Here is a 22,313-nt window from a genome sequence, read left to right on the forward strand (position 1 = left end):
CTTTCTGAAGATAAATGCAATAAAAATGTCCTCGAGTGAGGATTAAAAAAAAGTAAAATTGACCAGCACTTAGTAAGCATTATAAAAGTGTTTGTTATAAAATAGTGTTCACAACCCACTAATGTGTCACAACTTCTCATTTGAATGAAACATGTCTTTGGATGACTAAGACCAGCCTTATGCACCTGCCCCTTTATCTTTCAACACACACAAATTAGTAAATGAAACTTAACTTCCTCAGAGGCAAAGTCAGTAAATGCTTTTGTTTTTTACAGTGAGGAAGAAATAACTAAATTTTCTTTTAAGTCCTTAAACATGTTCTTTTAAAATGTAATTGTAAGTCTTTTGTGGATACAAGGTATGATCTCTTGAAAATCCAAAGTATAGAAGGAAAATCCTCCCTGAATAATGTTTTATTCATTGGTGTGGTGCCTTGCATTTAATATATTTTCAAACACAATTGTTTAAAGTGTTTGCAAAACCTTACTAGGAGAGTTTTCAAGGACAGCAATTGATTCACAAAGATTAATTTAACCACTTTATAATTTACAAAAAAGTTTATGTTCATTTATTTAAAATATATAAATTATTTGTCATCATTTATATGGGTAAATAAAATCGATGTATTGGTATGTTTATTAATTTAATGATAGATTCAGTTATTCTGGGAACTTTTATCTAGATTTTGTAGAAAATGTATGAAAATTAGAGAAGTGATTCCACTCTCTCAGCTATACAGATCTATGGGGAATCCTTACATTTAGGCAAGGTGACCTTAGTCCAGGGTTGACCATTTGTCTGCTAATGGCAGCTTACAAAAATTCAGTCGTATTGCTCAAGAAGAATCAAATTATTCTACACAACAAATATTGATTATTTGTAGACTCTATGCCAGACACAGAACAACCCTCTCAATGTCCAAGAAAATTAAGGCATAGACTTGTTCTTTAAATAGCCTACGGGAGTCCTGGCCTGTTTGGCTCAGCGGTTGGAGCGTTGGCCTGCGGACCAGAGAGTCCCGGGTTCGGTTCCTGCTAGGGGCATGTACCAAAATAAATAAATAGCCCATGGGAAGGAACGCACACACGTCAATACATGTGCAAGTGCAGTGCAAATGTGTATTACATGAGGTGATGCCATTGATAGGGGTCCAAGGAAGTCAATAGAGGATCACAGAAGAGAGATGTGATTTAACTTTGACAGATGAATACACATACTCAGTTCAGGCCTAAGGGTGAAGGCATTGTTGCTAGAAAGAACCAAAGGTGTGAAGACACAGTGCTATAAGGAATAACTGAACTTTAAGTAAGTGCTGGTTTTCAAAGGTAATAAGTTAGAAAATCTAATCTCTTAAAGGGGCATATGTACCAGAGACTACAGCAGTTGTGTCTTATCTGCAGGGAATACACTCCAAGGCCTCCAGTCAATGCCTGGAACCATGGCAGTACTGAACCTTATGTATACCATCTTTTATTCCTATACCTACAAACCTTTTCACTTAAAGGAATATTCTTTGGCATATCCAGATTGCCAACATCACTACTCTTGTGCTTTGGGGTCATTATTAAGTCAAATAAGGGGGACTTGAACACAAGCACTGCAATACTGACAGTTGATCTGAAAACTGAGCCTACTAAACGACTAATGGACAGGGAGCATATACTGTGTGGATACACTGGACAAAAGGATAATTCCCATCTCAGGGAGGTGGTGTGAGATTTCATCATGCTACTCAGAACGGTGAACAATTTAAACCTTATGAATTGTTTATTTCTGGATTTTTTTCATTTAATATATTTGGACCATGGTTGCCCTTGGGCAAACCACAGAAAGCAAAATTGCGGATAAGTGGGAAGTACTATAACTGGTCTTATTGGTCATCTCCTTTCCTAGCAAATAAACCTGAGCTATATAACATTGATCTTTATAATGGAACTGGCCCAGAGTTGGCTTTGGGTTAGTAGTCCACACATTGCTTTCTCGCTTTTTTATTTAGAAAGTTGACAACATGTCTTTATATAAATACTCTAGAAAAGAGGAATCTTGGTTCAGTAAACAAATCATCCAGATCTAAGCTTCCTTTACTGTTCCTTTTTTGTTAGTCCCCCACCCCCATATCCCCGTGACCAATTCATTATTGTATGAATTTGTATGAACTTGTAAAAGGCTAACAGACAAAAAGTAAGGAGAAACACTAACCCATCTAGCACCTGTGAGCAGTGCTCGGGCAGTCTTTATAAGGAGGAATGTAAAAATCCTGCCTAAGATTAGGTTGGATTGTGTTTGAAGATTTTAGTCCCTCATGCTCCCCTTTGCCTGTTTCCAGAGGAAAAAAGTATTAGTGGGAGAGTTAGCTTCAGTGTTGGTTTTCAATATGTTAATTTCCAGAAAGTGATTATCAACTTCTAGATGGTTATGTATGATGGGTTAGGTTCCAGAGGATATTTTAAAACCATATACAGCAGTCTTAGAGACTAGAGATTGATATACTGTGAGGAAATTTTTAAATCTTATCAAATTATACCCCTTTCTTTTAGACCAGCGGTTCTTAACCTGTGGGTCATGACTCTTTCACAGAGGTCGCCTAAGACATAACAGTAACAAAATTACAGTTATGAAGTAGCAACGAAAATAATTTTATGGTTGGGGGTCACCACAACATGAGGAACTGTACTAAAGGATTGCGGCATTAGGAAGGTTGAGAACCACTGGCTTAGACTAAGCGAGTACTTAAGTCTTTATATATATTCACTTGGTTCAGACATTGTGTTTTTAATAAGGTAGAAAAGGAGTAATCAGGAATGTCTACCAAGATAACTCATATTCTTTCATTGACAAGTTATGTAAGTTATTACTCCTTCTCATGTGGACAAATTAATCAGTGAACTAATAATAAATTATTGGTAACCATTCAACATGGGATTTACTTGCAGATAATTAAGAATAAGTATCTGGTTTCAATGGCCCTTCTTGATTATTCAATACAATTAAAATACAAAATTACTTTACAAGTATTGACAGATTATCCAACTATAAAGTGACATAAATAGTAAATGTCTTTCAATGGCTCCAAACACTTAAAGTTAGAAGGAAAAACTTGTGGCATTTCCCTGCACAGTTCAGTGCAATCTAACATTAACATTTTTATTAACAGCAAAGATTCAGTTTACAGGTTGTGTTCTTGCTACAATATCTGAAAGGTAAAGGGAATAAAACAACAACAACAACAACAACAAAAATCCCAAATATGGAAATGATGATCTGGTGACCTTAATTCAGAGATTTTTTATTTTTCCTGTAGTCTGAGCATCTCTGTGCCTCTTTAGATTTCTGGGTCTGAATTTGTGTTGTTGTCATATTTAATACTATTCATTGAACAACCACTGTGTAAAATATATACCAATATTTCAGTGAATGAAATGGCAAGTAGAAACCATGATCTATCATGCTCCCAAAAGCTTTATAAAGAAAGGGAAAAGCCAGGGTCATACAGAACAACATTATAAGGGCAGGTGTAACATATAAGTGTATGTGTATGTATATATGTTTAGAAGCAAATCCTGTAGAGTAATTCCTGAGCATGGGTGGAAAGTTGCTCAGAAAAGAAGAGAAGAATTTATTTTTTATTTTTATTTTCTTTAATTGATTTGAGAGAGAGAGGACGTGAGAAAGAGAGACATCGATGAGAGAGAACATTGATTGACTGTCTCCTGCATGCCCCCTATTTGGGATTTGGCCCACAACCTGGGCATGTGCCCTGACCTGGAATCGAACATGTGACCTCTTGGTATATGGGTCGACGCTTAACCACTGACCCACACCAGCCAGATGAGAAGAATTTATCATTATTAAAAGAAAGACTGTTGCTCTGGCTGGTTTGGCTCGCAATTAGAGCATCGGCCCTCAGACCAGAGGGTCTCAGATTCAATTCTTGGTCAGAGGTACGTGCCTGGGTTGCACGTTCAGTCCCCAGCCCTGGTTGGGGTTGTGCGGGAGGTAACCAATCAATGTGTCTCTCTCACGTCAGTGTTTCTCTCTCTTTCCCTCCCTCCCTCCCACTCTATCTGAAAATAAATGGGAAAATATCCTCTGGTGAAGATTAACCAAAAAAGAAAAACTATCACTGATAAAGGCTCAGTTAGTGTTCTGAGCAATGGGAAGGAGAGCTGAGAGGAGATTCTTCCCATAGGGGAGCTTGAAGGTCCACTGTGGGTGAAGCCAGTGCAGATGTGCCTGGCCAGTTACCTGGCTCAAGGGCATTCTGTGAGTGGGAACTATGAGAGAACATGTGGGCCCGCGGCAGAAGGAATATTTGCAAGAAATCTGACGATCACATGTGCACGTTTATTTTGCGAAAAAGGCCGTGGCTCCTAGGACCTCCCAAATAAGAGGAGAGTTCTGGTCTGTTTGCAATATTGATCTAATAATTCTCTGTGTATCTGTTTGTTCCAGGTTTTTAAAAATGATTTTCTCATTACAATGTTCTGTGCGGTTACTTCTATTGGGCTAGACTATCTGAGGGCACAAGGACAATGTCTTCCTTTTTCATTCATTTAAACATTCAGAATGCATTAATCTCTTGCTGAGGGGCAGACTGAGAGTACAGAGTACACTTAACTAATGAAAAGAGTCTCCATGCGTAATTACCCATGGGAGGTTAAAAATGTAGGCTTCACCACAACATAAAAAAGAAGGGTTGTCAGGTGACAACACCAGAAACTATTTACATTGAATCATGGTGGTTTTATGCTCTAAATATTGTGTTTAATATTTTCAACAGTCTCTTTCCTATAGTTGTTGTACATGTTGCTACAAGTGTACAGATCGTCGTAATTTACCAGCTAACTTGGGTCTTCCCTCACTCTGCCTGCTCTTTGGTGTTCGTAGTCATGTGATCCCCACACTATGCAGAGGAGAACTCGCCACCTGCTGAGGCCCTCGCTGAGCTCAAGGACCTGTGCCGAAGACTCCCAGGTGCGGCCTTGTCTCCTCAATGAAAACTGCTTCCAGTTCCAGTACAATCTGACAGGTACAGTTGAAGTCCACGCCATGCCCTCCTTCCTGAACGCTGACAAACTTGAGAATGCCTGGCCCTGGCCAGTTTGGCTCAGTGGTTAGAGCGTTGGCCTACGGTCCAGAGAGACCCACGTTCGGTTCCTGCTAAGGGCACGTACCTCCGTTGCAGTTTGTCCCCGGCCCTGGTTGGGTTATGCGGGTGGCAATTACTCGATGTATCCCTTTCACGTCGATGTTTCTCTCTGTCTCTCTCTCCCTCCCACTCTATCTGAACCAAAATATGGAAAAATGTCCTCAGGTAAGGATTAAAAAAAAAACTTGAGAATGCCTGCACATGTTTTCTTTCTCTAGGTTAAGAACTGATAATAGAATGTGCAAATATATTGCACAACGGGCTAAGGATTTGACATTTCCTGTGTCCCTTTGCAGAAAGAAATGCCCACTCTTTCCACATACATTCAGCAGTGCCACCTAGAATCTCTGAATTGAAAGATGCTCAGAGAGATTGGGCCAAATTTCAGAATCCAGTTGAATTAAGCCATGATCAACTGAAACAATAAAAACTTCAGGGGATAATTTACCATTTAGGAAAGAATATAATCATTCTGCCATAGAATGTAGCTCTTTAATGGTTTCTACTATTTCAAGAAATTCAAGCTTGTGATGTGCTGTCTCTGTGGGTCTCAGTGAGGAATGCTGTCGGCTGCCTGGAAGGGGTGTTCGAGAGCCTGGGAGCCACCGCAGCCGCTGCTCAGACTCTTCCTGGCGCCAGCGTGCTCAGTGTCCAACACCACAGACTGCTGAGTGATATTGATCTACTACCAGCATTTCCTGCAGCCGCAGACATACAAAATGCCCCAGAATGTGGAGCCACGTGACATCTCAGTACTGGATTCAATACTGACAACCAAACTGTCCCCTGCCCGCAGAGGCAAAGCAATGTTGTTTCCTGAACCTAATTCCCCACTGAAACCCCAGTGGCGCTGCTGAGATTCCTCTTGTAGGCAACTGTGTAGGGAAGTCTCTGGGGCTGTATGATCGTCTTCATAGGTGGAAGATGACTTCATGTGTTTGTTTTCTTTCTTTAGTGAAAGGTGCATCAGATCCTTGGTTTTCATAGTCATTTCTTCAGAAATACAATTCAATGTGCTTTCCTGGAAGAGCATGTCTTTAAAACACTGATTTTATTGCATAAGAGTTCGCTATTTCTATTAAACTCTTAGATCATCTACCAAATATGGAAAATCTCCTTTAAAAAGATCTCATTGCAGCCCTGGCTGGTTTGGCTCAGCGGTTAGGGCGTCGGCCTGCGGTCCTGAGAGACCCGGGTTCGGTTCCCGCTAAGGGCATGTACCTCGGTTGCAGTTTGTCCCCGGCCCTGGTCGGTTGTGCAGGTGGCAGCCACTCGATGTGTCCCTTTCACATCGATGTTTCTCTCTCTCTCTCTGTTTCTCTCTCTCCCTCCCACTCTACCTGAACAAAAAAATGGAAAAAATGTCCTCGGGTGAGGATAAAAAAAAAAAAAAGATCTCGCCCTGGCCAGTTTGGCTCAGCGGTTAGAGCGTCGGCCTGCGGTCTGGAGAGACTCGGGTTCGGTTCCCGCTAAGGGCACGTACTTCGGTTGCAGTTTGTCCCCGACCCTGGTTGGTTGTGCGGGTGGCAGCCACTCGATGTGTCCCTTCACGTCGATGTTTCTCTCTCTCTTCCTCTCTCTCCCTCCCACTCTATCTGTACAAAAAATGGAAAAATATCCTCGGGTGAGGATAAAAAAAAAAAAAAAAAAAAAAGATCTCATTGCATGTGATCAAGGATCCTCCTTTTTACCCGCACCAAAAATAAGAATTTTTAAGAAGCAGGTTAATTATGGAAGAGTTTATTCCAACTCTCAGCTGTCTACTTTGTAATGCAATGAGCCAAATCTATAAAACCTTCTTTGATAAGAGAATAATATTTAAAAATTAGTTCTGGGGACAGTCCGTATAGCTATGATTATGCTGAACTCTTTCCTTTCTAGGTACTTCTCTTGGCTTCACTGTATCAAGTGTGCCAAATTGTTTAGATGATTATATTTATTCCTTGAAAACATTTTCAAGTTTACACCAAAGATTGGCTTCATTTCTGGGTTATTTTCTCTCTCAATTATCCCCAGCAGACAGATGATTCCAAACTTGTTTTCCTCTGTCATCCTTGTTAGTGTCTTTCTTTCCCAACCAACTGTGAGATGGTTTCTAACAAGCATTTGCCTTTTTACCTCAAGAAAGCAAACTTAGGAAGGTAATTCATTCTTATTAATTTGATTGTTTGTTTTTCTCTAAAGAACTGTGTGATGTTTCTGCAGCCAGCTGAAGAGGTTTTAGGCTCGTGTGCACACCTCCCCTCCCAGTAATGCAGACAACCGAAGGCTCGTCGTCTTTTGCTCGTGTGACCATGACTTTGAAACTCACGTTGGTGATTCTGTGCCTGCAGACTGGAGCACGTGCCAGCTGCACGAAAACGCGACCTGTGGGCAAGGCGTCAGGACTCGCCTCCTGAGCTGTGTGCGCAGCGACGGCAAGCGGGTCGGCGTGGACCAGTGTGAGCAGGTGACTGGTTTTATTTGTATTTCATCCCCAGGGTTGTGTTTTCATTAATATGTGCCGCCTCCTGGATGCTTGGTATAAATGGCAGGCTGATTTCCATCACAGCTTGGGTTCCGTTAGAGTAATTGGTACTGCGATAGTCCAATTATATCTCACTCACAATGGCAGGAAAGGTCATTTTGCACTGGGGAAATGAGTTCATTAAAAAATATGTATTTTTTGTCCGGCTGGTGTGGCTCATTGGTTGAGCATCGACCCATGCACCAAGAGGTCGCTGGTTCGATTCCTGGTCAGGACATATGCCCAGGTTGTGGGCCAGATGCCCAGAGGGGAACATGCAGGAGGCGGCCAATCGATGTTCTTTCTCATTGATGTTTCTATCTCTCTCTCCCTTTCCCTTCCTCTCTCTCTTAAATCAATAAAGAAAAAAATGTATTTTTTTTTATGATTTTCAGTAACATATTTAGATATACTTGCTGGCCAACAAACCACTGACATCAGGTGACTAATATTTAGATATGACTGTATTGGGCAGCAACTCATTTGCATATGTGAGAAATACTGTCCCTTGCATATAAGATGGACACTGACACTTGTTATTAGAATACTCTGCTAATTTTCTTAGTATGCAATTGCTAGATAATTAGTACAGTTGTATTTTTCTTTTCAAACTAAGTTAAAATGCCTCCCTACCAAGTTTCAAATGAGCAGGTTCAGAATTGCAGCTGCTTCCCTTCCTGTGACAAACTCCATGGAGTTGGTGTAAATGCTATTCGAAAGAATTTGGCATCACCTTCCCAATGTACAAGTGAAAAGCTTACCATGGGGGCAATTTAATAGAAATAAATAGGACTGTATGCTGTCACACTATAAGAATCACTAAACCACCTTTAGAATAAATTGAACTCAGATCACCACACAAACTTGATCAAACTGGAAAAATAAAAGTTGTTCTATGTCCCCTAACATAGGTGGAGTCTACAATTAGAAATTAAAAGTAAAACTAAACCACCCTGGCCAGTTTTCTCAGTGGTTAGAGCGTCGGCCCATGGACCCGAGAGTCACGAGTTTGATTCTGGTCAAGGGCACGTACCTCGGTTGTGGTTTGTCCCTGGCCCTGGTCAGGGTCATGCAGGAGGCAACCAGTTGATGTGTCTCTTTCACATCAATGTTTCGCTCTCTCTCTGTCCCTCCCACTCCATCTGAAGATAAATAGAAAAATGTCCTTGGGTAAGAATTAAAAAAACAACAAAACAAAATCTTCCTCATCTATCTTGATTCAATGTGTTAAATACTGTCACAAGAACATGCTCTCTAACTAAAAGCATAGCTATAGACCAACACCAATGCCGAGACCAGACCACCTGAAAGTGGATGCCCCATTTGGTGAAGTTCTGAAACTGGGTAATACATAGCAGAGTTCTATCTACCAAGAACCAGTGATTTCTTTTAATGTTTTATTTTATTTCACCTGCTTCTCAAGAAGTCGGCTTCAAGAAAAATAAATTAGCAATCTACAACAACTCCAAATAAGTGAAAAAAATCTTACATTCAGTATGTATAATAAATCTTTCCCTTTGATATAAAGATCTAAAGTTTTCATTAATAGAAAAATCAGTTTTTCTGCTTTCCAAATACCATATGTCCAACAAATATTTTAAAAATATTAGCTTAAAGAAGTCCCAAATTATTTACCTAACTAGAATATCCATATCTTGTTTGGATCATAGATCCCAAACGGTCATTTCCATTTTGCCCACTTGTCAAGTAATCTTACTATGATCATTAATGTTAGCTTGGCATGGACATTGCTAACACTTGCCATGTGTTGAAGGTCAAAGTTTTCCTAAATAAGCACACAGTGTACGATTACTAAAGCAGATTTTTTTTTTATTATCCTTTGTGCTTCTTTGATGATTTATTCTTTCACTAAGACCTCTTCTACCTTGATCATTGGAAAATTCAGATTTTGCCTAGATACAGGCTTGAGAGAAGACAAGAGAAAAGCGAACTGTATCACCGACTTTTCCCAGGATTGAGCCCATGATTATGTTTTTAAACATAATCGGTCTTTTAAAATAAACTTTAGATGGGTTATTGATTTAAGTCTTATTCTTTTTTATTTATGTTTTAGCCTAGCTGGCTGTTTGTTTGGAACTCTCTGTGTACTGTTCACTCACCCGGAAGCGCAAGGTGCTTAAAGTTAGCACTGAGCGTCCTCCTGGTCCCTGCTGGCTGAGTGACAGGTCTCTTTGTCATGTAACCACCTGCTTTCCCAGGACCCTAATTGCAGGTCTGCTGTAGAGTTTATAAAAAGAAAATTTGATTGACAGATGTTTATTGTGTGAAGTAAGGATAACCTTTGTATGTGATTGCTACCAATTTATGTAAGAAAGGATATTTTTCCCCACAAAATTCATAAAATAAAGGACAGTCTTTCCCATAAAAGGGTAATGTTTTGATTTGATGCCGATATGAATGCTCCAGTAAAATCATATTTCACTTCCATCTGCAGCGTAACTTGGAGAAGCCCCAGAGAATGAGCCTTCACTGCCTGGTGGAGTGTGTGGTCAACTATCAGCTCTCGGAGTGGACAGCTTGGACAGAGTGTTCACAGACTTGTGGCCGTGGAGGTATCTGGGTTCTCGGTGTTTGTTCCCACTGAACAGTTCTGTGTTAAGTCTTTCAGTGTGCTGTAGCTTGACAGGCGGATAAGGTGTGCGGGCCCACTGGAGGCCGCATGAGGCTGACACGGGGAAGGGGCGGGAACCCTGGCCTCGTGTCCTGTACGATTAGGCAGAGCCTGAAGAACTGACTGGCTGACAGTGGCCAGTGCCAGAGGAGCTGCTGTCTGTGTGGCACAGTGTTTACTCTGAAGCTCACCCAGTTGTAAAAATGTAGGCCTCTGTTGTTTTTGGAAGAAGCGTGTTTTATGTAAGTGAAGCTGGCTCCTGTGTCAGGTAAATGCCCACATCGAAGTGGCTTAGCATCATAAACTGGAGACTCATTTTTTATTCACAAAAATGGTAGAGTCGTTTGTGCTCACCAAATCCATTAAGGACAGAGATTGATGAGGGCTCTACCACTTTAAAATAACCAAGTTTCTCTGGAGGGTTATAGCCAGCTGGTTCTGGGCAGGATTTTATGGACCAGATTGGAAAGAGCATACATCTCTCCCATCTATATTCTAGACAAAATGCAGTGCCATGTCCCCAGCTCCATGCAAGATGGTAGGGCAGGAAGTGTAGTTTCTATAATGGCAAGGAATGTAGAAGGCAACTGATACTCAGAGGTTATACAAACGGAAGTGTAGACAGCACTCCAGTGACCAGGCTAAAGTAGGGACCAAAATAGGTCGCCATGCAAGAGAGTGCCACAAGAGTTAACAGGAACGCACAGAACTGTGGTTTAGGATAGCACTCTAGTCCTGAAAGAGAGTTACAATTTATCACAAGTAAATGTCAGAAATTTAGAGTAGGGACCTACAGAGAAATCCTGTTATAAGAACTGCAAGTCAGAGAGATGGAATTGGGGTAGCAGGAGAGGATGCCAAGACGTGGATCTAGTTGTCAAAGATATTTGGAAGCAGTTGTCTAAACATCCCCTGACTGGCTCACTGGCACTAGAAATGAGCTCATTTCTGAGGTACTCACAAATGAGTGTGATAATTCTGCCTTAGCTGGCTTCATCTGAAAAGCAGGCAGGATGTCGCATGGAAAAGGAACTCATCAGTGAACCACGGGCAGAGCTAAAAACAGTAGCCAGAATATGTGTTAGGAAAATGTGGCTAAGGAAATTAAAAACTGTTCCTGCAAAGTGCATGACTTCAAATGAAAATGCGGGAATCACAGTATCTAATAAGAACATGCCATTTCCTGCACTGTAGATCCTGCAAACAACCTCAGAAAACCAAATGGTAAGTTTAGGATGAAGATTTCGGTGACTGACCTAGAGTTCCTCAGGTTTTCGGAGTGGCAGGATAGTATAATTTCCAGCTGGGCATCCACTTTAAAATTGGGTAGGTCCAGATTCATATTGCAGCTGTTTCAGCCAATTGCTTAAGTTTTCTGAGTCTCAGCTTCTTCATCCCTAAAATGAAAGTCATGCACATATTAGAGGTACTGTGTTTGGTCTGAGAAACAAATGATGTGAAGTATATAAAGTTACCTAGAATATGTCAATTTAATGTATGTTAGTTTCCATCTCTATTTTCCTACCCACCAGCCACAGAAAGGGCTGTCAGGAACTCTAGGGTCTTTTAAAGATCATTCCACGGACTCAGTCCCTCTCATCTCCCACTCTCATCTCTTACCCTTTCACCTCACTAAAAATCCATATGCCACAGTCATAGCGTAAGTGAACTTTTAAAAATGCCTATCTGGTCCTGGCTGGTTTGGCTCAGCAGTTAGAGCATCAGCCTGCAGTCCCGAGAGACCCGGGTTCGGTTCCCGCTAAGGGCACGTACCTCGGTTGCAGTTTGTCCCCGGCCCTGGTTGGTCGTGCAGGTGGCAGCCACTCGATGTGTCCCTTTCACGTCAATGTTTCTCTTTCTCTCTTCCTCTCTCTCTTCCTCTCTCTCTCTCTCTCTCTCTCTCTCTCTCTCTCTCTCACTCTACCTGAACAAAAAAATGGAAAAATGTCCTGGGGTGAGGATAAAAAAATTTAAAAAATAAATAAAAATGCCTATCTGAACACTTATTTTCCTGTTGACCTCAGAGTCACTCATCAGTTCATTTGTCCATAAGCACATACCTGTGCCAGTTACAGGTTGGTGTGTTGGGGTCACAGCAGTAGAGAAATAAAAGACAATTCCCCTATTCTCATGGAGCTTACAGTCTAGTTGAGAGAAAATAGACAGTAAAAAAAAGAAATAAATAGGTATTACTGTATGTTGATGAGTTTGCTAAAGACTCATACAAGTGAGAGGTGTTCTTTACATTGGTGATGTCTTTCTTCAGAACGGCTGGTTCTTCTTTTGTCTGGGGTGACCCACCCTGGTTTTTCCACAGCCATAAGCACTACAGCCTTGTCTGCATGGCCTCTGCTGGGGTGTGTGGCTCACAGGAGTGAAGGGTAGAATGAAAAAGGAGAGAAGTAGTTCTGCATTGTCAGCATGGTCCACAAGGACCTGCAGGAGCTCACGTGTGCCTATCACCTCCACTGTCCAGGCGGCTGGCTCTCTGTGTACCAGTGTAGCCTATTTCAGTCACAGCCTTGAGTGTCTATGTCCTTGTACCTTGTTACCTCCCTGTGTGGAACATTTCACCATCACTCCCCTACTGCTTCTTCCTACTTTTATCATGCATGAATTAAATTTTAATGGCTAAGGAACTAAACACATCATTTGGGTTCTTCATGGGTGAATCCCCTCAGTTCCCATAAAGCACAGCACCTGGCACACTGGAGAAGTTTCTCTTAATATTTGTCATTGCTCAGGTGGTTCTGGGAAAGCTTGAAGGGGAAGAAGAGCTTGCAGACTGGATCACCAGCCCAAAGGCAGCCAGCCCCTGACAGTAGCTGTTTCTGAACTGAATACAGAAATCATAGGCATCCCCACCTAAGAATATGTTCGGTGCACAGAGACAGAAATCTGTTATAATTTTACTGAAAGTCCCAATTCTGCCACTGTGCTAAGTCAGTGAAACATGACAGATCACCATGTATGCCAACAAACCACCTTTAAAAATAAAACCCGAAATTGTAAGTTTAATATTAAAATATCACTTTAACTTTTCAAAGTTCTCTTAGTGATGTGGACTCATGAGACCCTGCTTGTCTACTAAAAAGAAAGGGCAGGGGGAACCCCTTCAAATCTGGATCCCACTATTGGAGAATTCTAGGCAATTAGAATTTAAACTTAAATTCACGTTTCCTAATCCTTAGAATAATAAACAATCAAAAGACATAAAGGTTTCCCAGGGAATGCCATTGTGTGACCTAATGCAGGAGAACTAGGGAAGGAAGGTTAACTACTTGGAGAAATCAAGTTGTATAAAGCACTTGGAAATCATCTGAATAGTTTCACTGACACACAGATAAGGCATTAGTGATGAATCACCTCGAGCTAATTTCTAATGCTCCAGCACAGTGACTTTCACGGTGTGCAGCAAGAATTTTTCAGACATGCAATATCTGCCCATCTAGTCAGGGGCACTGTAGTTTATCAAATAAAAAAAAAAATGACAACAGCCAACAAAAACAATAGCCTTTTGGTGTGAATGAATCAAAATTATAGCTTTTTTTTTTTCCTTTGGCCAGATCAGCCAACAATATATTTTTTGGTTTGCTGTAGAATTTTAGAAATTAGTTTGTGTGTGCCATGAGATGTAAAAAGTCGAAAACCTCTGCTCTAGTAGGATAACTTCTTGTGTATCTTTTCTTGGATGATCTCCTAAATGTTTTTAAAAATATATTCCTGAATCCTGATATCTGACAAACCCTCCAGTGCTCTGCTTTAAATGTGTATGTATTCTGCGTGTTTTCCCCTTTATTTATTCAACAAAGATTTATAAAGCTGACACTTATTATTCAGATACCTAATGGTGTTCTCTTTCATTGTCAAGAGTTGGCAGTGTGGAAAATAATATATAATGACCCTGCTATTTTGAGTTCTATTCTTGAAGGCAGGACTATAGAAGAAATGTATTCATACATTTCACAAATATTCATTGGATGCTTTCTAAGCACCAGGAGCTGAGAATGCACTGTGTCTGGAACTAAATTCCCTGACTTCACACATTCCATATTCCAGTGGAAAATTAGAGGGTGGTGACCAGGCAGACAGATAGATCAACCAGTAAATAAACACATGAATAACAGATGCTGATGAGGGGTATGATAAGACAGAACAGGTCATGTGATGGAGCATAACAGTGGGGGGGGGGCAGAAGGTTGCTGAGGAGGTGATAGTTATTTCCACATTGAATCACAAGGTCAATAGCTCTTACAACTGTTGTTTTCTTTACCAGCTGCTCAGGGTTCAAGCTCAAAAGCATTTTCTTTTTATTATCTGTTGCATTCAAGGCTCAATGTCAGGACCTACAGACAAAAATATAAAAATGAGTATTTTTCTAGTTACATTTATGTGAAATGTCAATGTTAAAAAGAATAGAATAGTACAAGAAATAACAGGATACATGGCCTTTGAAATGTTAAGCATCTCCCCTCAGGACTCTGCTAAGACAGCCTTTGTGGGATATTATCCCTCACCAGTTCCAGTCCTACCGCATCCCTCCTCTGGCAGACAGTCGTGTTTCCCTAATCCTCATGCGGCATGACCTAAAACACACACATGGTAATCAAAAGCACAATTGTATGATGCCGATGAACTTGCTTCGTAAGAGACCAAAATGCGGAGCTGAAAAGGGTTGGAAACCAGCGTGAAGTAACAGCTGCGCTGGTCTCTTCTAAGTCAGTCCGCCAGCTCTTTGTTCAGCAGTCACTTTCTTTCCTCCACCTGGTGGTGGCTGTGGGGCAGAGACCACAGAGGAGAGCGTCCACTGAGTCACAGTCGAGTCAGCAAGCAGGCTGCCTGGGAGTCTGACTCCAGGTCCTGCGCTCTGAGCTGCCCTCCTTGCCAAAGGCAGACGCTCACAAGATTGTCGAGGCATCCACTGGGTTGTCAGGCAAAGCCCGCTGTGCTGGACCCTCTGTGCTTCCCAGAACCATGCTTCACCTTCTAGTCCACAGAACGACAGGGATCAGAGGGGACATTTTGAAATGAGTTCATCCTTCCTTCCCAAGCATCTGGATTACCTCTTTAATGTACACCTGATGCTTGGCATATATTACTTTCTAATTGTGTTAAAGATTTCAAGGTCAGAACAGTTTGAATCCAATTTATTTTATGTTAGAGAGAGACTGATTCTAAGCTTCCACTAAGGGATCTTTTTAGAAAGATTTCAAAGATCAAAGCTTGTAATAGAGGAGCTTAATATTTGGATTAGGCATATTCTTTGTCTGTTGAATTTTCATCACTTCACTGGAACGTAGAACTCCCTAAATTTAACATTGCATGAATGATTTATAATTATTATTTAACCAATAACATTCCAAGAAAGTTCTTAATCCAACTATGATTTTCTTATTTTATATTTTCAATTCAAAGTATATGAGTTTATAATATTTTTCTCTACTATGTAATCTAGCCGCCTTCTTATGACTCCAGGATTGCATATAATTTTTCTGGCAACAGTGGCCCACGATGAAAAAATAATCTAATATTAATTACAAAGCACCACAACTTTGAAATGTCCAGCTTTTCTTTTCTTGTTTTATTTTTCTTGTTTAGATTTCAAAGGCAGGTGAGTCACCCTTATTTTCAGTGTCTGCATAAAATGTGATCAGTGTGCATTCTGGATCAGGCACAGCACAATAGTTGTAAGAGTTCAAACTTATTTGCTGTATCAGTTAATTAGTTCCTGTGACAAGAGAACAAGAAGCTAAATGGTAGAATGGAAAAAAGAAAGAATAGAGAAGAAACCAGAAAGTCTTTGCTTTAGTGCTGGCTTTTCCCACGGCAAGTCGTCAAACTTGAAGCTCATCTTTGCAGAACTCACTTGCACTATTTTTTAAAATTTGTAAAATGATAATATATTAGGGTAATCGCTTTGTAATATCTGTTGGGCAACAGCATAATTATTATTTTTATTGATTTTTTTAGAGGAAGGGAGAGATAGAAACATCGATGTGAGAGAGAAACATCACATAACCCAGGCATGTTCTCTGACCGGGAATCAAACTAGGACCTCGCAGTCCATGGGACTTAGCCGTCCATGGGACGATGCTCATTCCACAAAGCCACACCAAGCCAGGCCAAAGGCACAATTATTGATACCAGGAGAGTTTTAATAATCTTTCATAAGAGTACCATGAAGCCATGATCGATGTGGCTCAGTGGTTAGAGTGTTGGCCCTCAGACCAAAGGGTTATGGGTTTGATTCCCAGTCAAGGGCACATACATGGGTTGCAGATTCAATCCCTGGCCCTGGCCAGGGTCATGCAGGAGGCAACCAATTGATGTGTCTCTCTCTCTCACACACACACACAGTACTATGAAGTATAGGTATAATTTTACAGGTGAGGTGATAGGCAATTGAGCAACCTGCTTAAGGTTATGTGGTTTTTAAAAAGTGGAGGAAAGCTTTGAACCAAATTCAGGTGTTTCAATATGCCCCTTTGTGGACATACAAATGGCCAAGAGACATATGAAGAAATGCTCAACGTAACTAATCATCAGAGAGATGCAAATTAAAACAACTATGAGGTATCACCTCAAATCTGTCAGAATGGCTGCCATCAACAAATCATCAAGCAACAAGTGTTGGCGAGGGTGTGGAGAAAAGGGGACTCTAGTACACTGCTGGTGGGAATGCAAACTGGTGCAGCCATTGTGGAAAACATGATGGTGTTACCTCAAAAATTTAACTGAACTGCTATTTGATCCAGTGATCCCACTTCTAGGAATATACCCTAAGAAACCTGAAACACCAATCAGAAAGAATATATGAACCCCTATGTTCATAGCAGCACTATTTACAATAGCTAAGATCTGGAAACAACCCAAGTATCCATCAGTAGATGTGTGGATGAAAAAGCTGTGGTACGTGTACACAATGGAATACTATGCAGCTGTAAGAAAGATCTCTTATCATTTGAGATGACATGGAGGAACCTGGGCAGTATTATGCTAAGTGAAACAAGTCAAGCAGAGAAAGACAAATATCATATGATCTCACTTATTTGTGGAATATAATGAACTAAGCAAACTGATGAACAAAATTGACTTAGAGACATAGAGATAGGGTACATACTGACAAACCCCAAAAGAGAGGGAGTTGGGGGGAAAGAGATAAACCACAGAACTTATATGCATGCATGCATAACCAATGGACATAGACAACAAAGCTAGGGAAGGGGCAGGGGGTATGGGGAGGAGGGTGTCAATGGGCGGGGGGGAGGAGAAATATCTGTAACAAAAACAAATTAATAAAAATAATTTTAAAAACATTCCCCTTTGTAAGTGTTCCTGTTGTGTGCGCGGACCTGGGTTGGGTGCTATATCACTTTATAAAAATTCTCAGAATGTATAGGTTTATTTTAAAATAAGCAGTGGAAATGGACCTCAGATTGGAACACAAAGGGTGTGAGGGCTTTTAGAAGTCCCTCTGAATACCCTTTTCATTATCAGCAATGTTGCATGCTATCTAGTCCATCTAACTGGCACATAGGCAGAAGCCAGTCTTACAGGTAGGGGATGTGTGACTATGATGGACAGTAGCTCCAGAATAGCCAGAATCACTTTCTCTGACCACCTCATTTTTCAGACCAGGGGTAGCACCTCATCTGGAGTATTTCTGCTGTATGTAGGTATTTACAATGGTTTTTCAACTTTTGTTAGCTTCTAATAGGATTCACGTGTGTCGTTGAGGTAAGAGGTTAGAACACATAAATTTGCTATATCACAGAGAAGTCTGGAGTTCTTTATTTTCAAGCAACACCAAAAGTGCCTAATCTTCTGCCCCAAAAAGAACATTCCTGTGATACCGTGGTCTATCTTCACCCTGAAAACTGTTATTACTCCCTTGCTTAGCTTAGCTCTGTCCCAAATAGCTGCTCATGGCTGAGACTAGTCTGTTTTACTCTTGAAAACCTATGGAATCTATACCTTGCCTTACCTGAGTGTTCTTTGGAATGAAAGGTGTCTGAGGGCCTGAAGCAGTATTCAGATAATCCAGGAAATCCCTCTCATAGGGAAACCCTTGGACTGCCGCTGTGAATGGAGCCATGACTGCATCTTCCATGGCTAGCACTGCCAAAGATCTCTTAGGTTGCAGATCAAGACATAATTTTTCTCCCCTCTCTTACATTAGAAAATAACCAAATCCATGTCCCCTGGGGTATATATTTAAAAGAAAGGTTGTTCTTAAAAACTTGGATAAAATTTCCAGATGATATTTAAGAGATAAAAGAAATAGATACCCAGCATAAAGAGCTTCGTGGAATTAACTGAGCATTTTTATTAGAAGTCTAGCTTTCCACTGCTTTCGGAAATTTACTCTGACAAGTACCAACAACCAAATGAAGAGTTATCACAGAGAAAGCTGTTAGCATGATACCTTTAATTACTTTTCACTGCAGGAAAGTATGAAGTCTATAAACACAGGTTACGCATTTATTGCAAAGGCGCACCTAAGTGCACTCCTCAAAACTGTTCCAGTGGCCAAACGACAGCGACGCATCTGACTTGGACCAATGAGCCTGAGATCTGTGGAAGGCACACACTTTTGGATAAAGACAAATCTTCGTCCCAATCCTCCTTGCTGTGTGATTTTGCAAATAATATTCATCTTTTATGAGCTTCATTTTATCACGTATGAAATGAGAATATTAATAACTGTCTAAAGCAGAGTGTAAGACTGGGATTCTTGTTGAAATGGTTTATTTGAGGGACATGGAGAAAGCAGATACTCTCAGGAACAAGAGCAAAGAAAGCAGGATAAGGAAGGGTCAAGGATAGAGTAAGAATGGGCTGTATCATCTCTGTATCACAGCATGTTGTATTCACTCAATTGAGTCCTTCCCTCTGTAAAGAGAAATACTTTTATAATGCCAAAAGGTATTATACAGCAAATTTTCTTAACCACAGAGACATGTTATTAAAATTGATTAATAGATTGGCATGACCAGCTATTAATGAATTTTTATCAACTTTCCTTGCTGTTTTTATTTTTTGTGTGTGTGCTAGTATTTTCTGCAGTCTAATATTGGGTAGCAGGTACCAAATGCTTAAGAATAAATTCACAGGAGAAAACACTTAAAAGTGGAAATGTTTTATTCAATAACCTCATTTTTAGGTGCACATTGGGAAGGACCACCATCAACTTGAAATTAGTGACATTGAACCCCATCTTTCCATGTACAGTTTCACAACCCCTTGTAGACATCAGCTCTGGAAGGCCCATTACCTGCCAACAGCTGTGCGTATGCCTTGAAAATGTAACTCTTGTTCAAAAGAAATAATGCCTAGGCAAAAAGCAAACCAGTAATAATATTCAGATAACATGCTATAAGCTCGAAGTCAGTTCATATGCTGTTATGTATTTGTGTCTACGGTGCATTGGAGTTTACAAGTATATTCATGTAAATTGCTCAGATAGTCTATTTGATGAACTATTTAAGATTAAATGGGTATGTTCTTCTATGCTCTATTATTATTGTATTCCCTTTTCCATTTTCTTGTACGTACATACTTTACATTGTTTGCCTGGGTCATATTTAAATTGTGCAGAGCTCTCAAAACTACCATTTTCAGTTAATTCAACTGGTCACAAGAACTATTTAAAACACAGCACTGTAAAGGTGCATGATGCTGGCTACTTGCACCTGGAGGGATGGTCAGATCAGAAAACTATTGCATTTGACTCCATTTCCTTTTATGACTGTAGAAACTGACTTAGTATTTAACAAGTTTTGAGGTTTTTTACTGTTTAAAATTTCCCACGTTCCTGCTGTCACTGAGGCCTCAGAGTGAAGTCTGACTATAGGTGGGTTCAATGGAAATGTGAACCTCTATGTAGGTTTAAATCTTTTGGCCTCTATGAATTAAGTGTGTGTGTGTGTGGGGGGGGGAACTAGTATGCTTCACTGTCTTTTTTCTGTTTTGTATTTTTATTGGTGGTCTCACCAGGCAATCCTTTTTCCTTCTTTGCAAGTAATCATTGCTAATTTAATAGTAGGCTCAATATCACTGTTTCTTATAATGAGTTCCAAATATTTCCCAAGAGAGGAGAGAAAAAGGCTCAGAGAAAATTACTAGCAAACTTACCCTACTGGAATTTGGGTTTTTGTTAAATGGAAACATAATTTGTAAGGAGTGCTTTACTCTTCTTTATAGCCTGAAGAGTAGATGGATAGAGAGTCAGTTTCTATTTCTACAGCTCACTGGTATTGCTCATTAAATAGATTTCCAAATAGATTCCTAGGTTCCAAATAGATTTCTAGACCCATATTATGTTTCTATTGAAAAACGTGAATCCAAACAAGTCCAGACAGTGCCCAAGAAAGTCTCCCAACATCAGATTGGAAACATGAGGATATATATGGCAGCAAACTTCACACTTACTGTGAGGGCAAAAGCAGCCCAGACTAGGGTGTAAGGGGTATTGTGGGTTGGGAACAGGCTGAATCATTACGGATTTCATAGTCATGTGCTTTAAGTATTATAAACCCAATAGTATACAAGTGGCATGCTTTATGTACCCATTACTGGCTTGTTCTAGGAAATGATATAAAATAGTTGATAAAATAATTTAAAATATTAAAATTTCAACAAGTACCTACTATATTTTACATATGCTATGAGGTGGTTTATATATGTGTTTTAATTTATATAATTAGTGTGAGATAAGGACAAAAAGTCCACATCATGTCTGCATTCTTCACCTGCATTGCAATGAACTGACCCCTTGTAAAACCATCCCCAGTGAACAAACATCCTCATTGCATCAGGATATTTGTTGTTCAATCTCTAGCAGCAAATGGAGTACAAAATAGAGTGATCTGTACACAAGAGATTAAAGGGAGCTCTTGAGAAAATTGATGAAAAGTGACTTAAAGGCCAAAGATGCTATAATCAAACTGCTCAAGCCAGTCATGACACAATGGATCCTTTATAGGATAATCATAAAATTAAAAGTATGAAAGAAATATCAGTAGCTGATTTATTCTTTGTCCTGATAATGAGTGCATAGTCTCAATTATAATCTGCATGGTAGCTAATATTAGATGAAATAAACCTACTTGCATATTCTTTAGTTCCAGAAAATGCCCCATTTAGACATTTTATTATTTATTTAAAATAACTTCCATTTCCATTTTAAATAGATTCACTTTTAAGTGGCATTTTCCCCAGCATGAATTATCCTCAGATAATAAGGACTTCCTGTGTACTTAATTTTCTTTTACAGAAGAGAAAATGTATGCTCAGAGGAGTTAAAGGACTTTCATGCCATCACCTCATTTACTAGCTGTTAATTTGAGAGAACTGTTTGCAAATAGAAGATTTTGATGCCAAGCCCAGGGTTCTTTTCACCACACATCAACTCTTTTAAAATTCTCTTTCTTTTATGTTCTACGTTATATCAGATTTTGAAATATCTTTAATTTGGCAACAACCTCCACTGTTTCCCCCCTCACACAAAAATTTACTATCACCAAAACCATTTCTGCATCCTCCTGCCATTAGGGGTCCCTTTTAGAATAATCCTTGCTGAGAGATAGTTTGGTTGAATGTTCCATCCAGGCTGATGTTTAGAATTCAGGTCGTATTTGACCACTTTCCTTGGAGTCGATAGGCCTCCTTGTTATACCATCCATATTCCATATAACTACATTTTATATTTACAACTTTAGAACTTGTGAAAAAGTGTCTAATTTGAGGGATACTTTCTCCAGTTATTCAATTTATACAACCATATAACCCTGACTTAAAAAAGCAAAAGGAGCCTATTAAAATATATCAAGTACCCCACAGACATATCAGGACCAGGAGTTACCTATTAGACTTTTTTGCCTTTAGTAGCAATTTTTAACTGAATGTTAATATTAGACAACTAAATATATGACAATATACTTTAAAATTTTGGGTTGTTACATGTGTTTTGGTTTTTTAAAAATGTGTTCTTGGAAGTAAGTGGCATTGTTTGAAAATCTTACCTT

The 22,313-nt window shown here is 39.9% G+C and overlaps 1 protein-coding gene across 1 annotated transcript in view; it reads left to right on the plus strand.

The window, feature by feature from the left end:
* The window catches only part of THSD7B (thrombospondin type 1 domain containing 7B), an 848,907-nt gene that overhangs the window by 796,019 nt on the left and 30,575 nt on the right, over window positions 1–22,313 (plus strand). The window contains exons 18-20 of the mRNA XM_036254339.1: window positions 4,888–5,029; window positions 7,483–7,598; window positions 10,111–10,228. Coding sequence (XP_036110232.1) covers window positions 4,888–5,029; window positions 7,483–7,598; window positions 10,111–10,228 — 376 coding nt within the window. The remainder of the gene's footprint in view (window positions 1–4,887; window positions 5,030–7,482; window positions 7,599–10,110; window positions 10,229–22,313) is intronic.

This window comes from Molossus molossus, unplaced genomic scaffold (assembly GCF_014108415.1).
Source record: "Molossus molossus isolate mMolMol1 unplaced genomic scaffold, mMolMol1.p scaffold_m16_p_11, whole genome shotgun sequence".
NCBI classification, from domain to species: domain Eukaryota; kingdom Metazoa; phylum Chordata; class Mammalia; order Chiroptera; family Molossidae; genus Molossus; species Molossus molossus.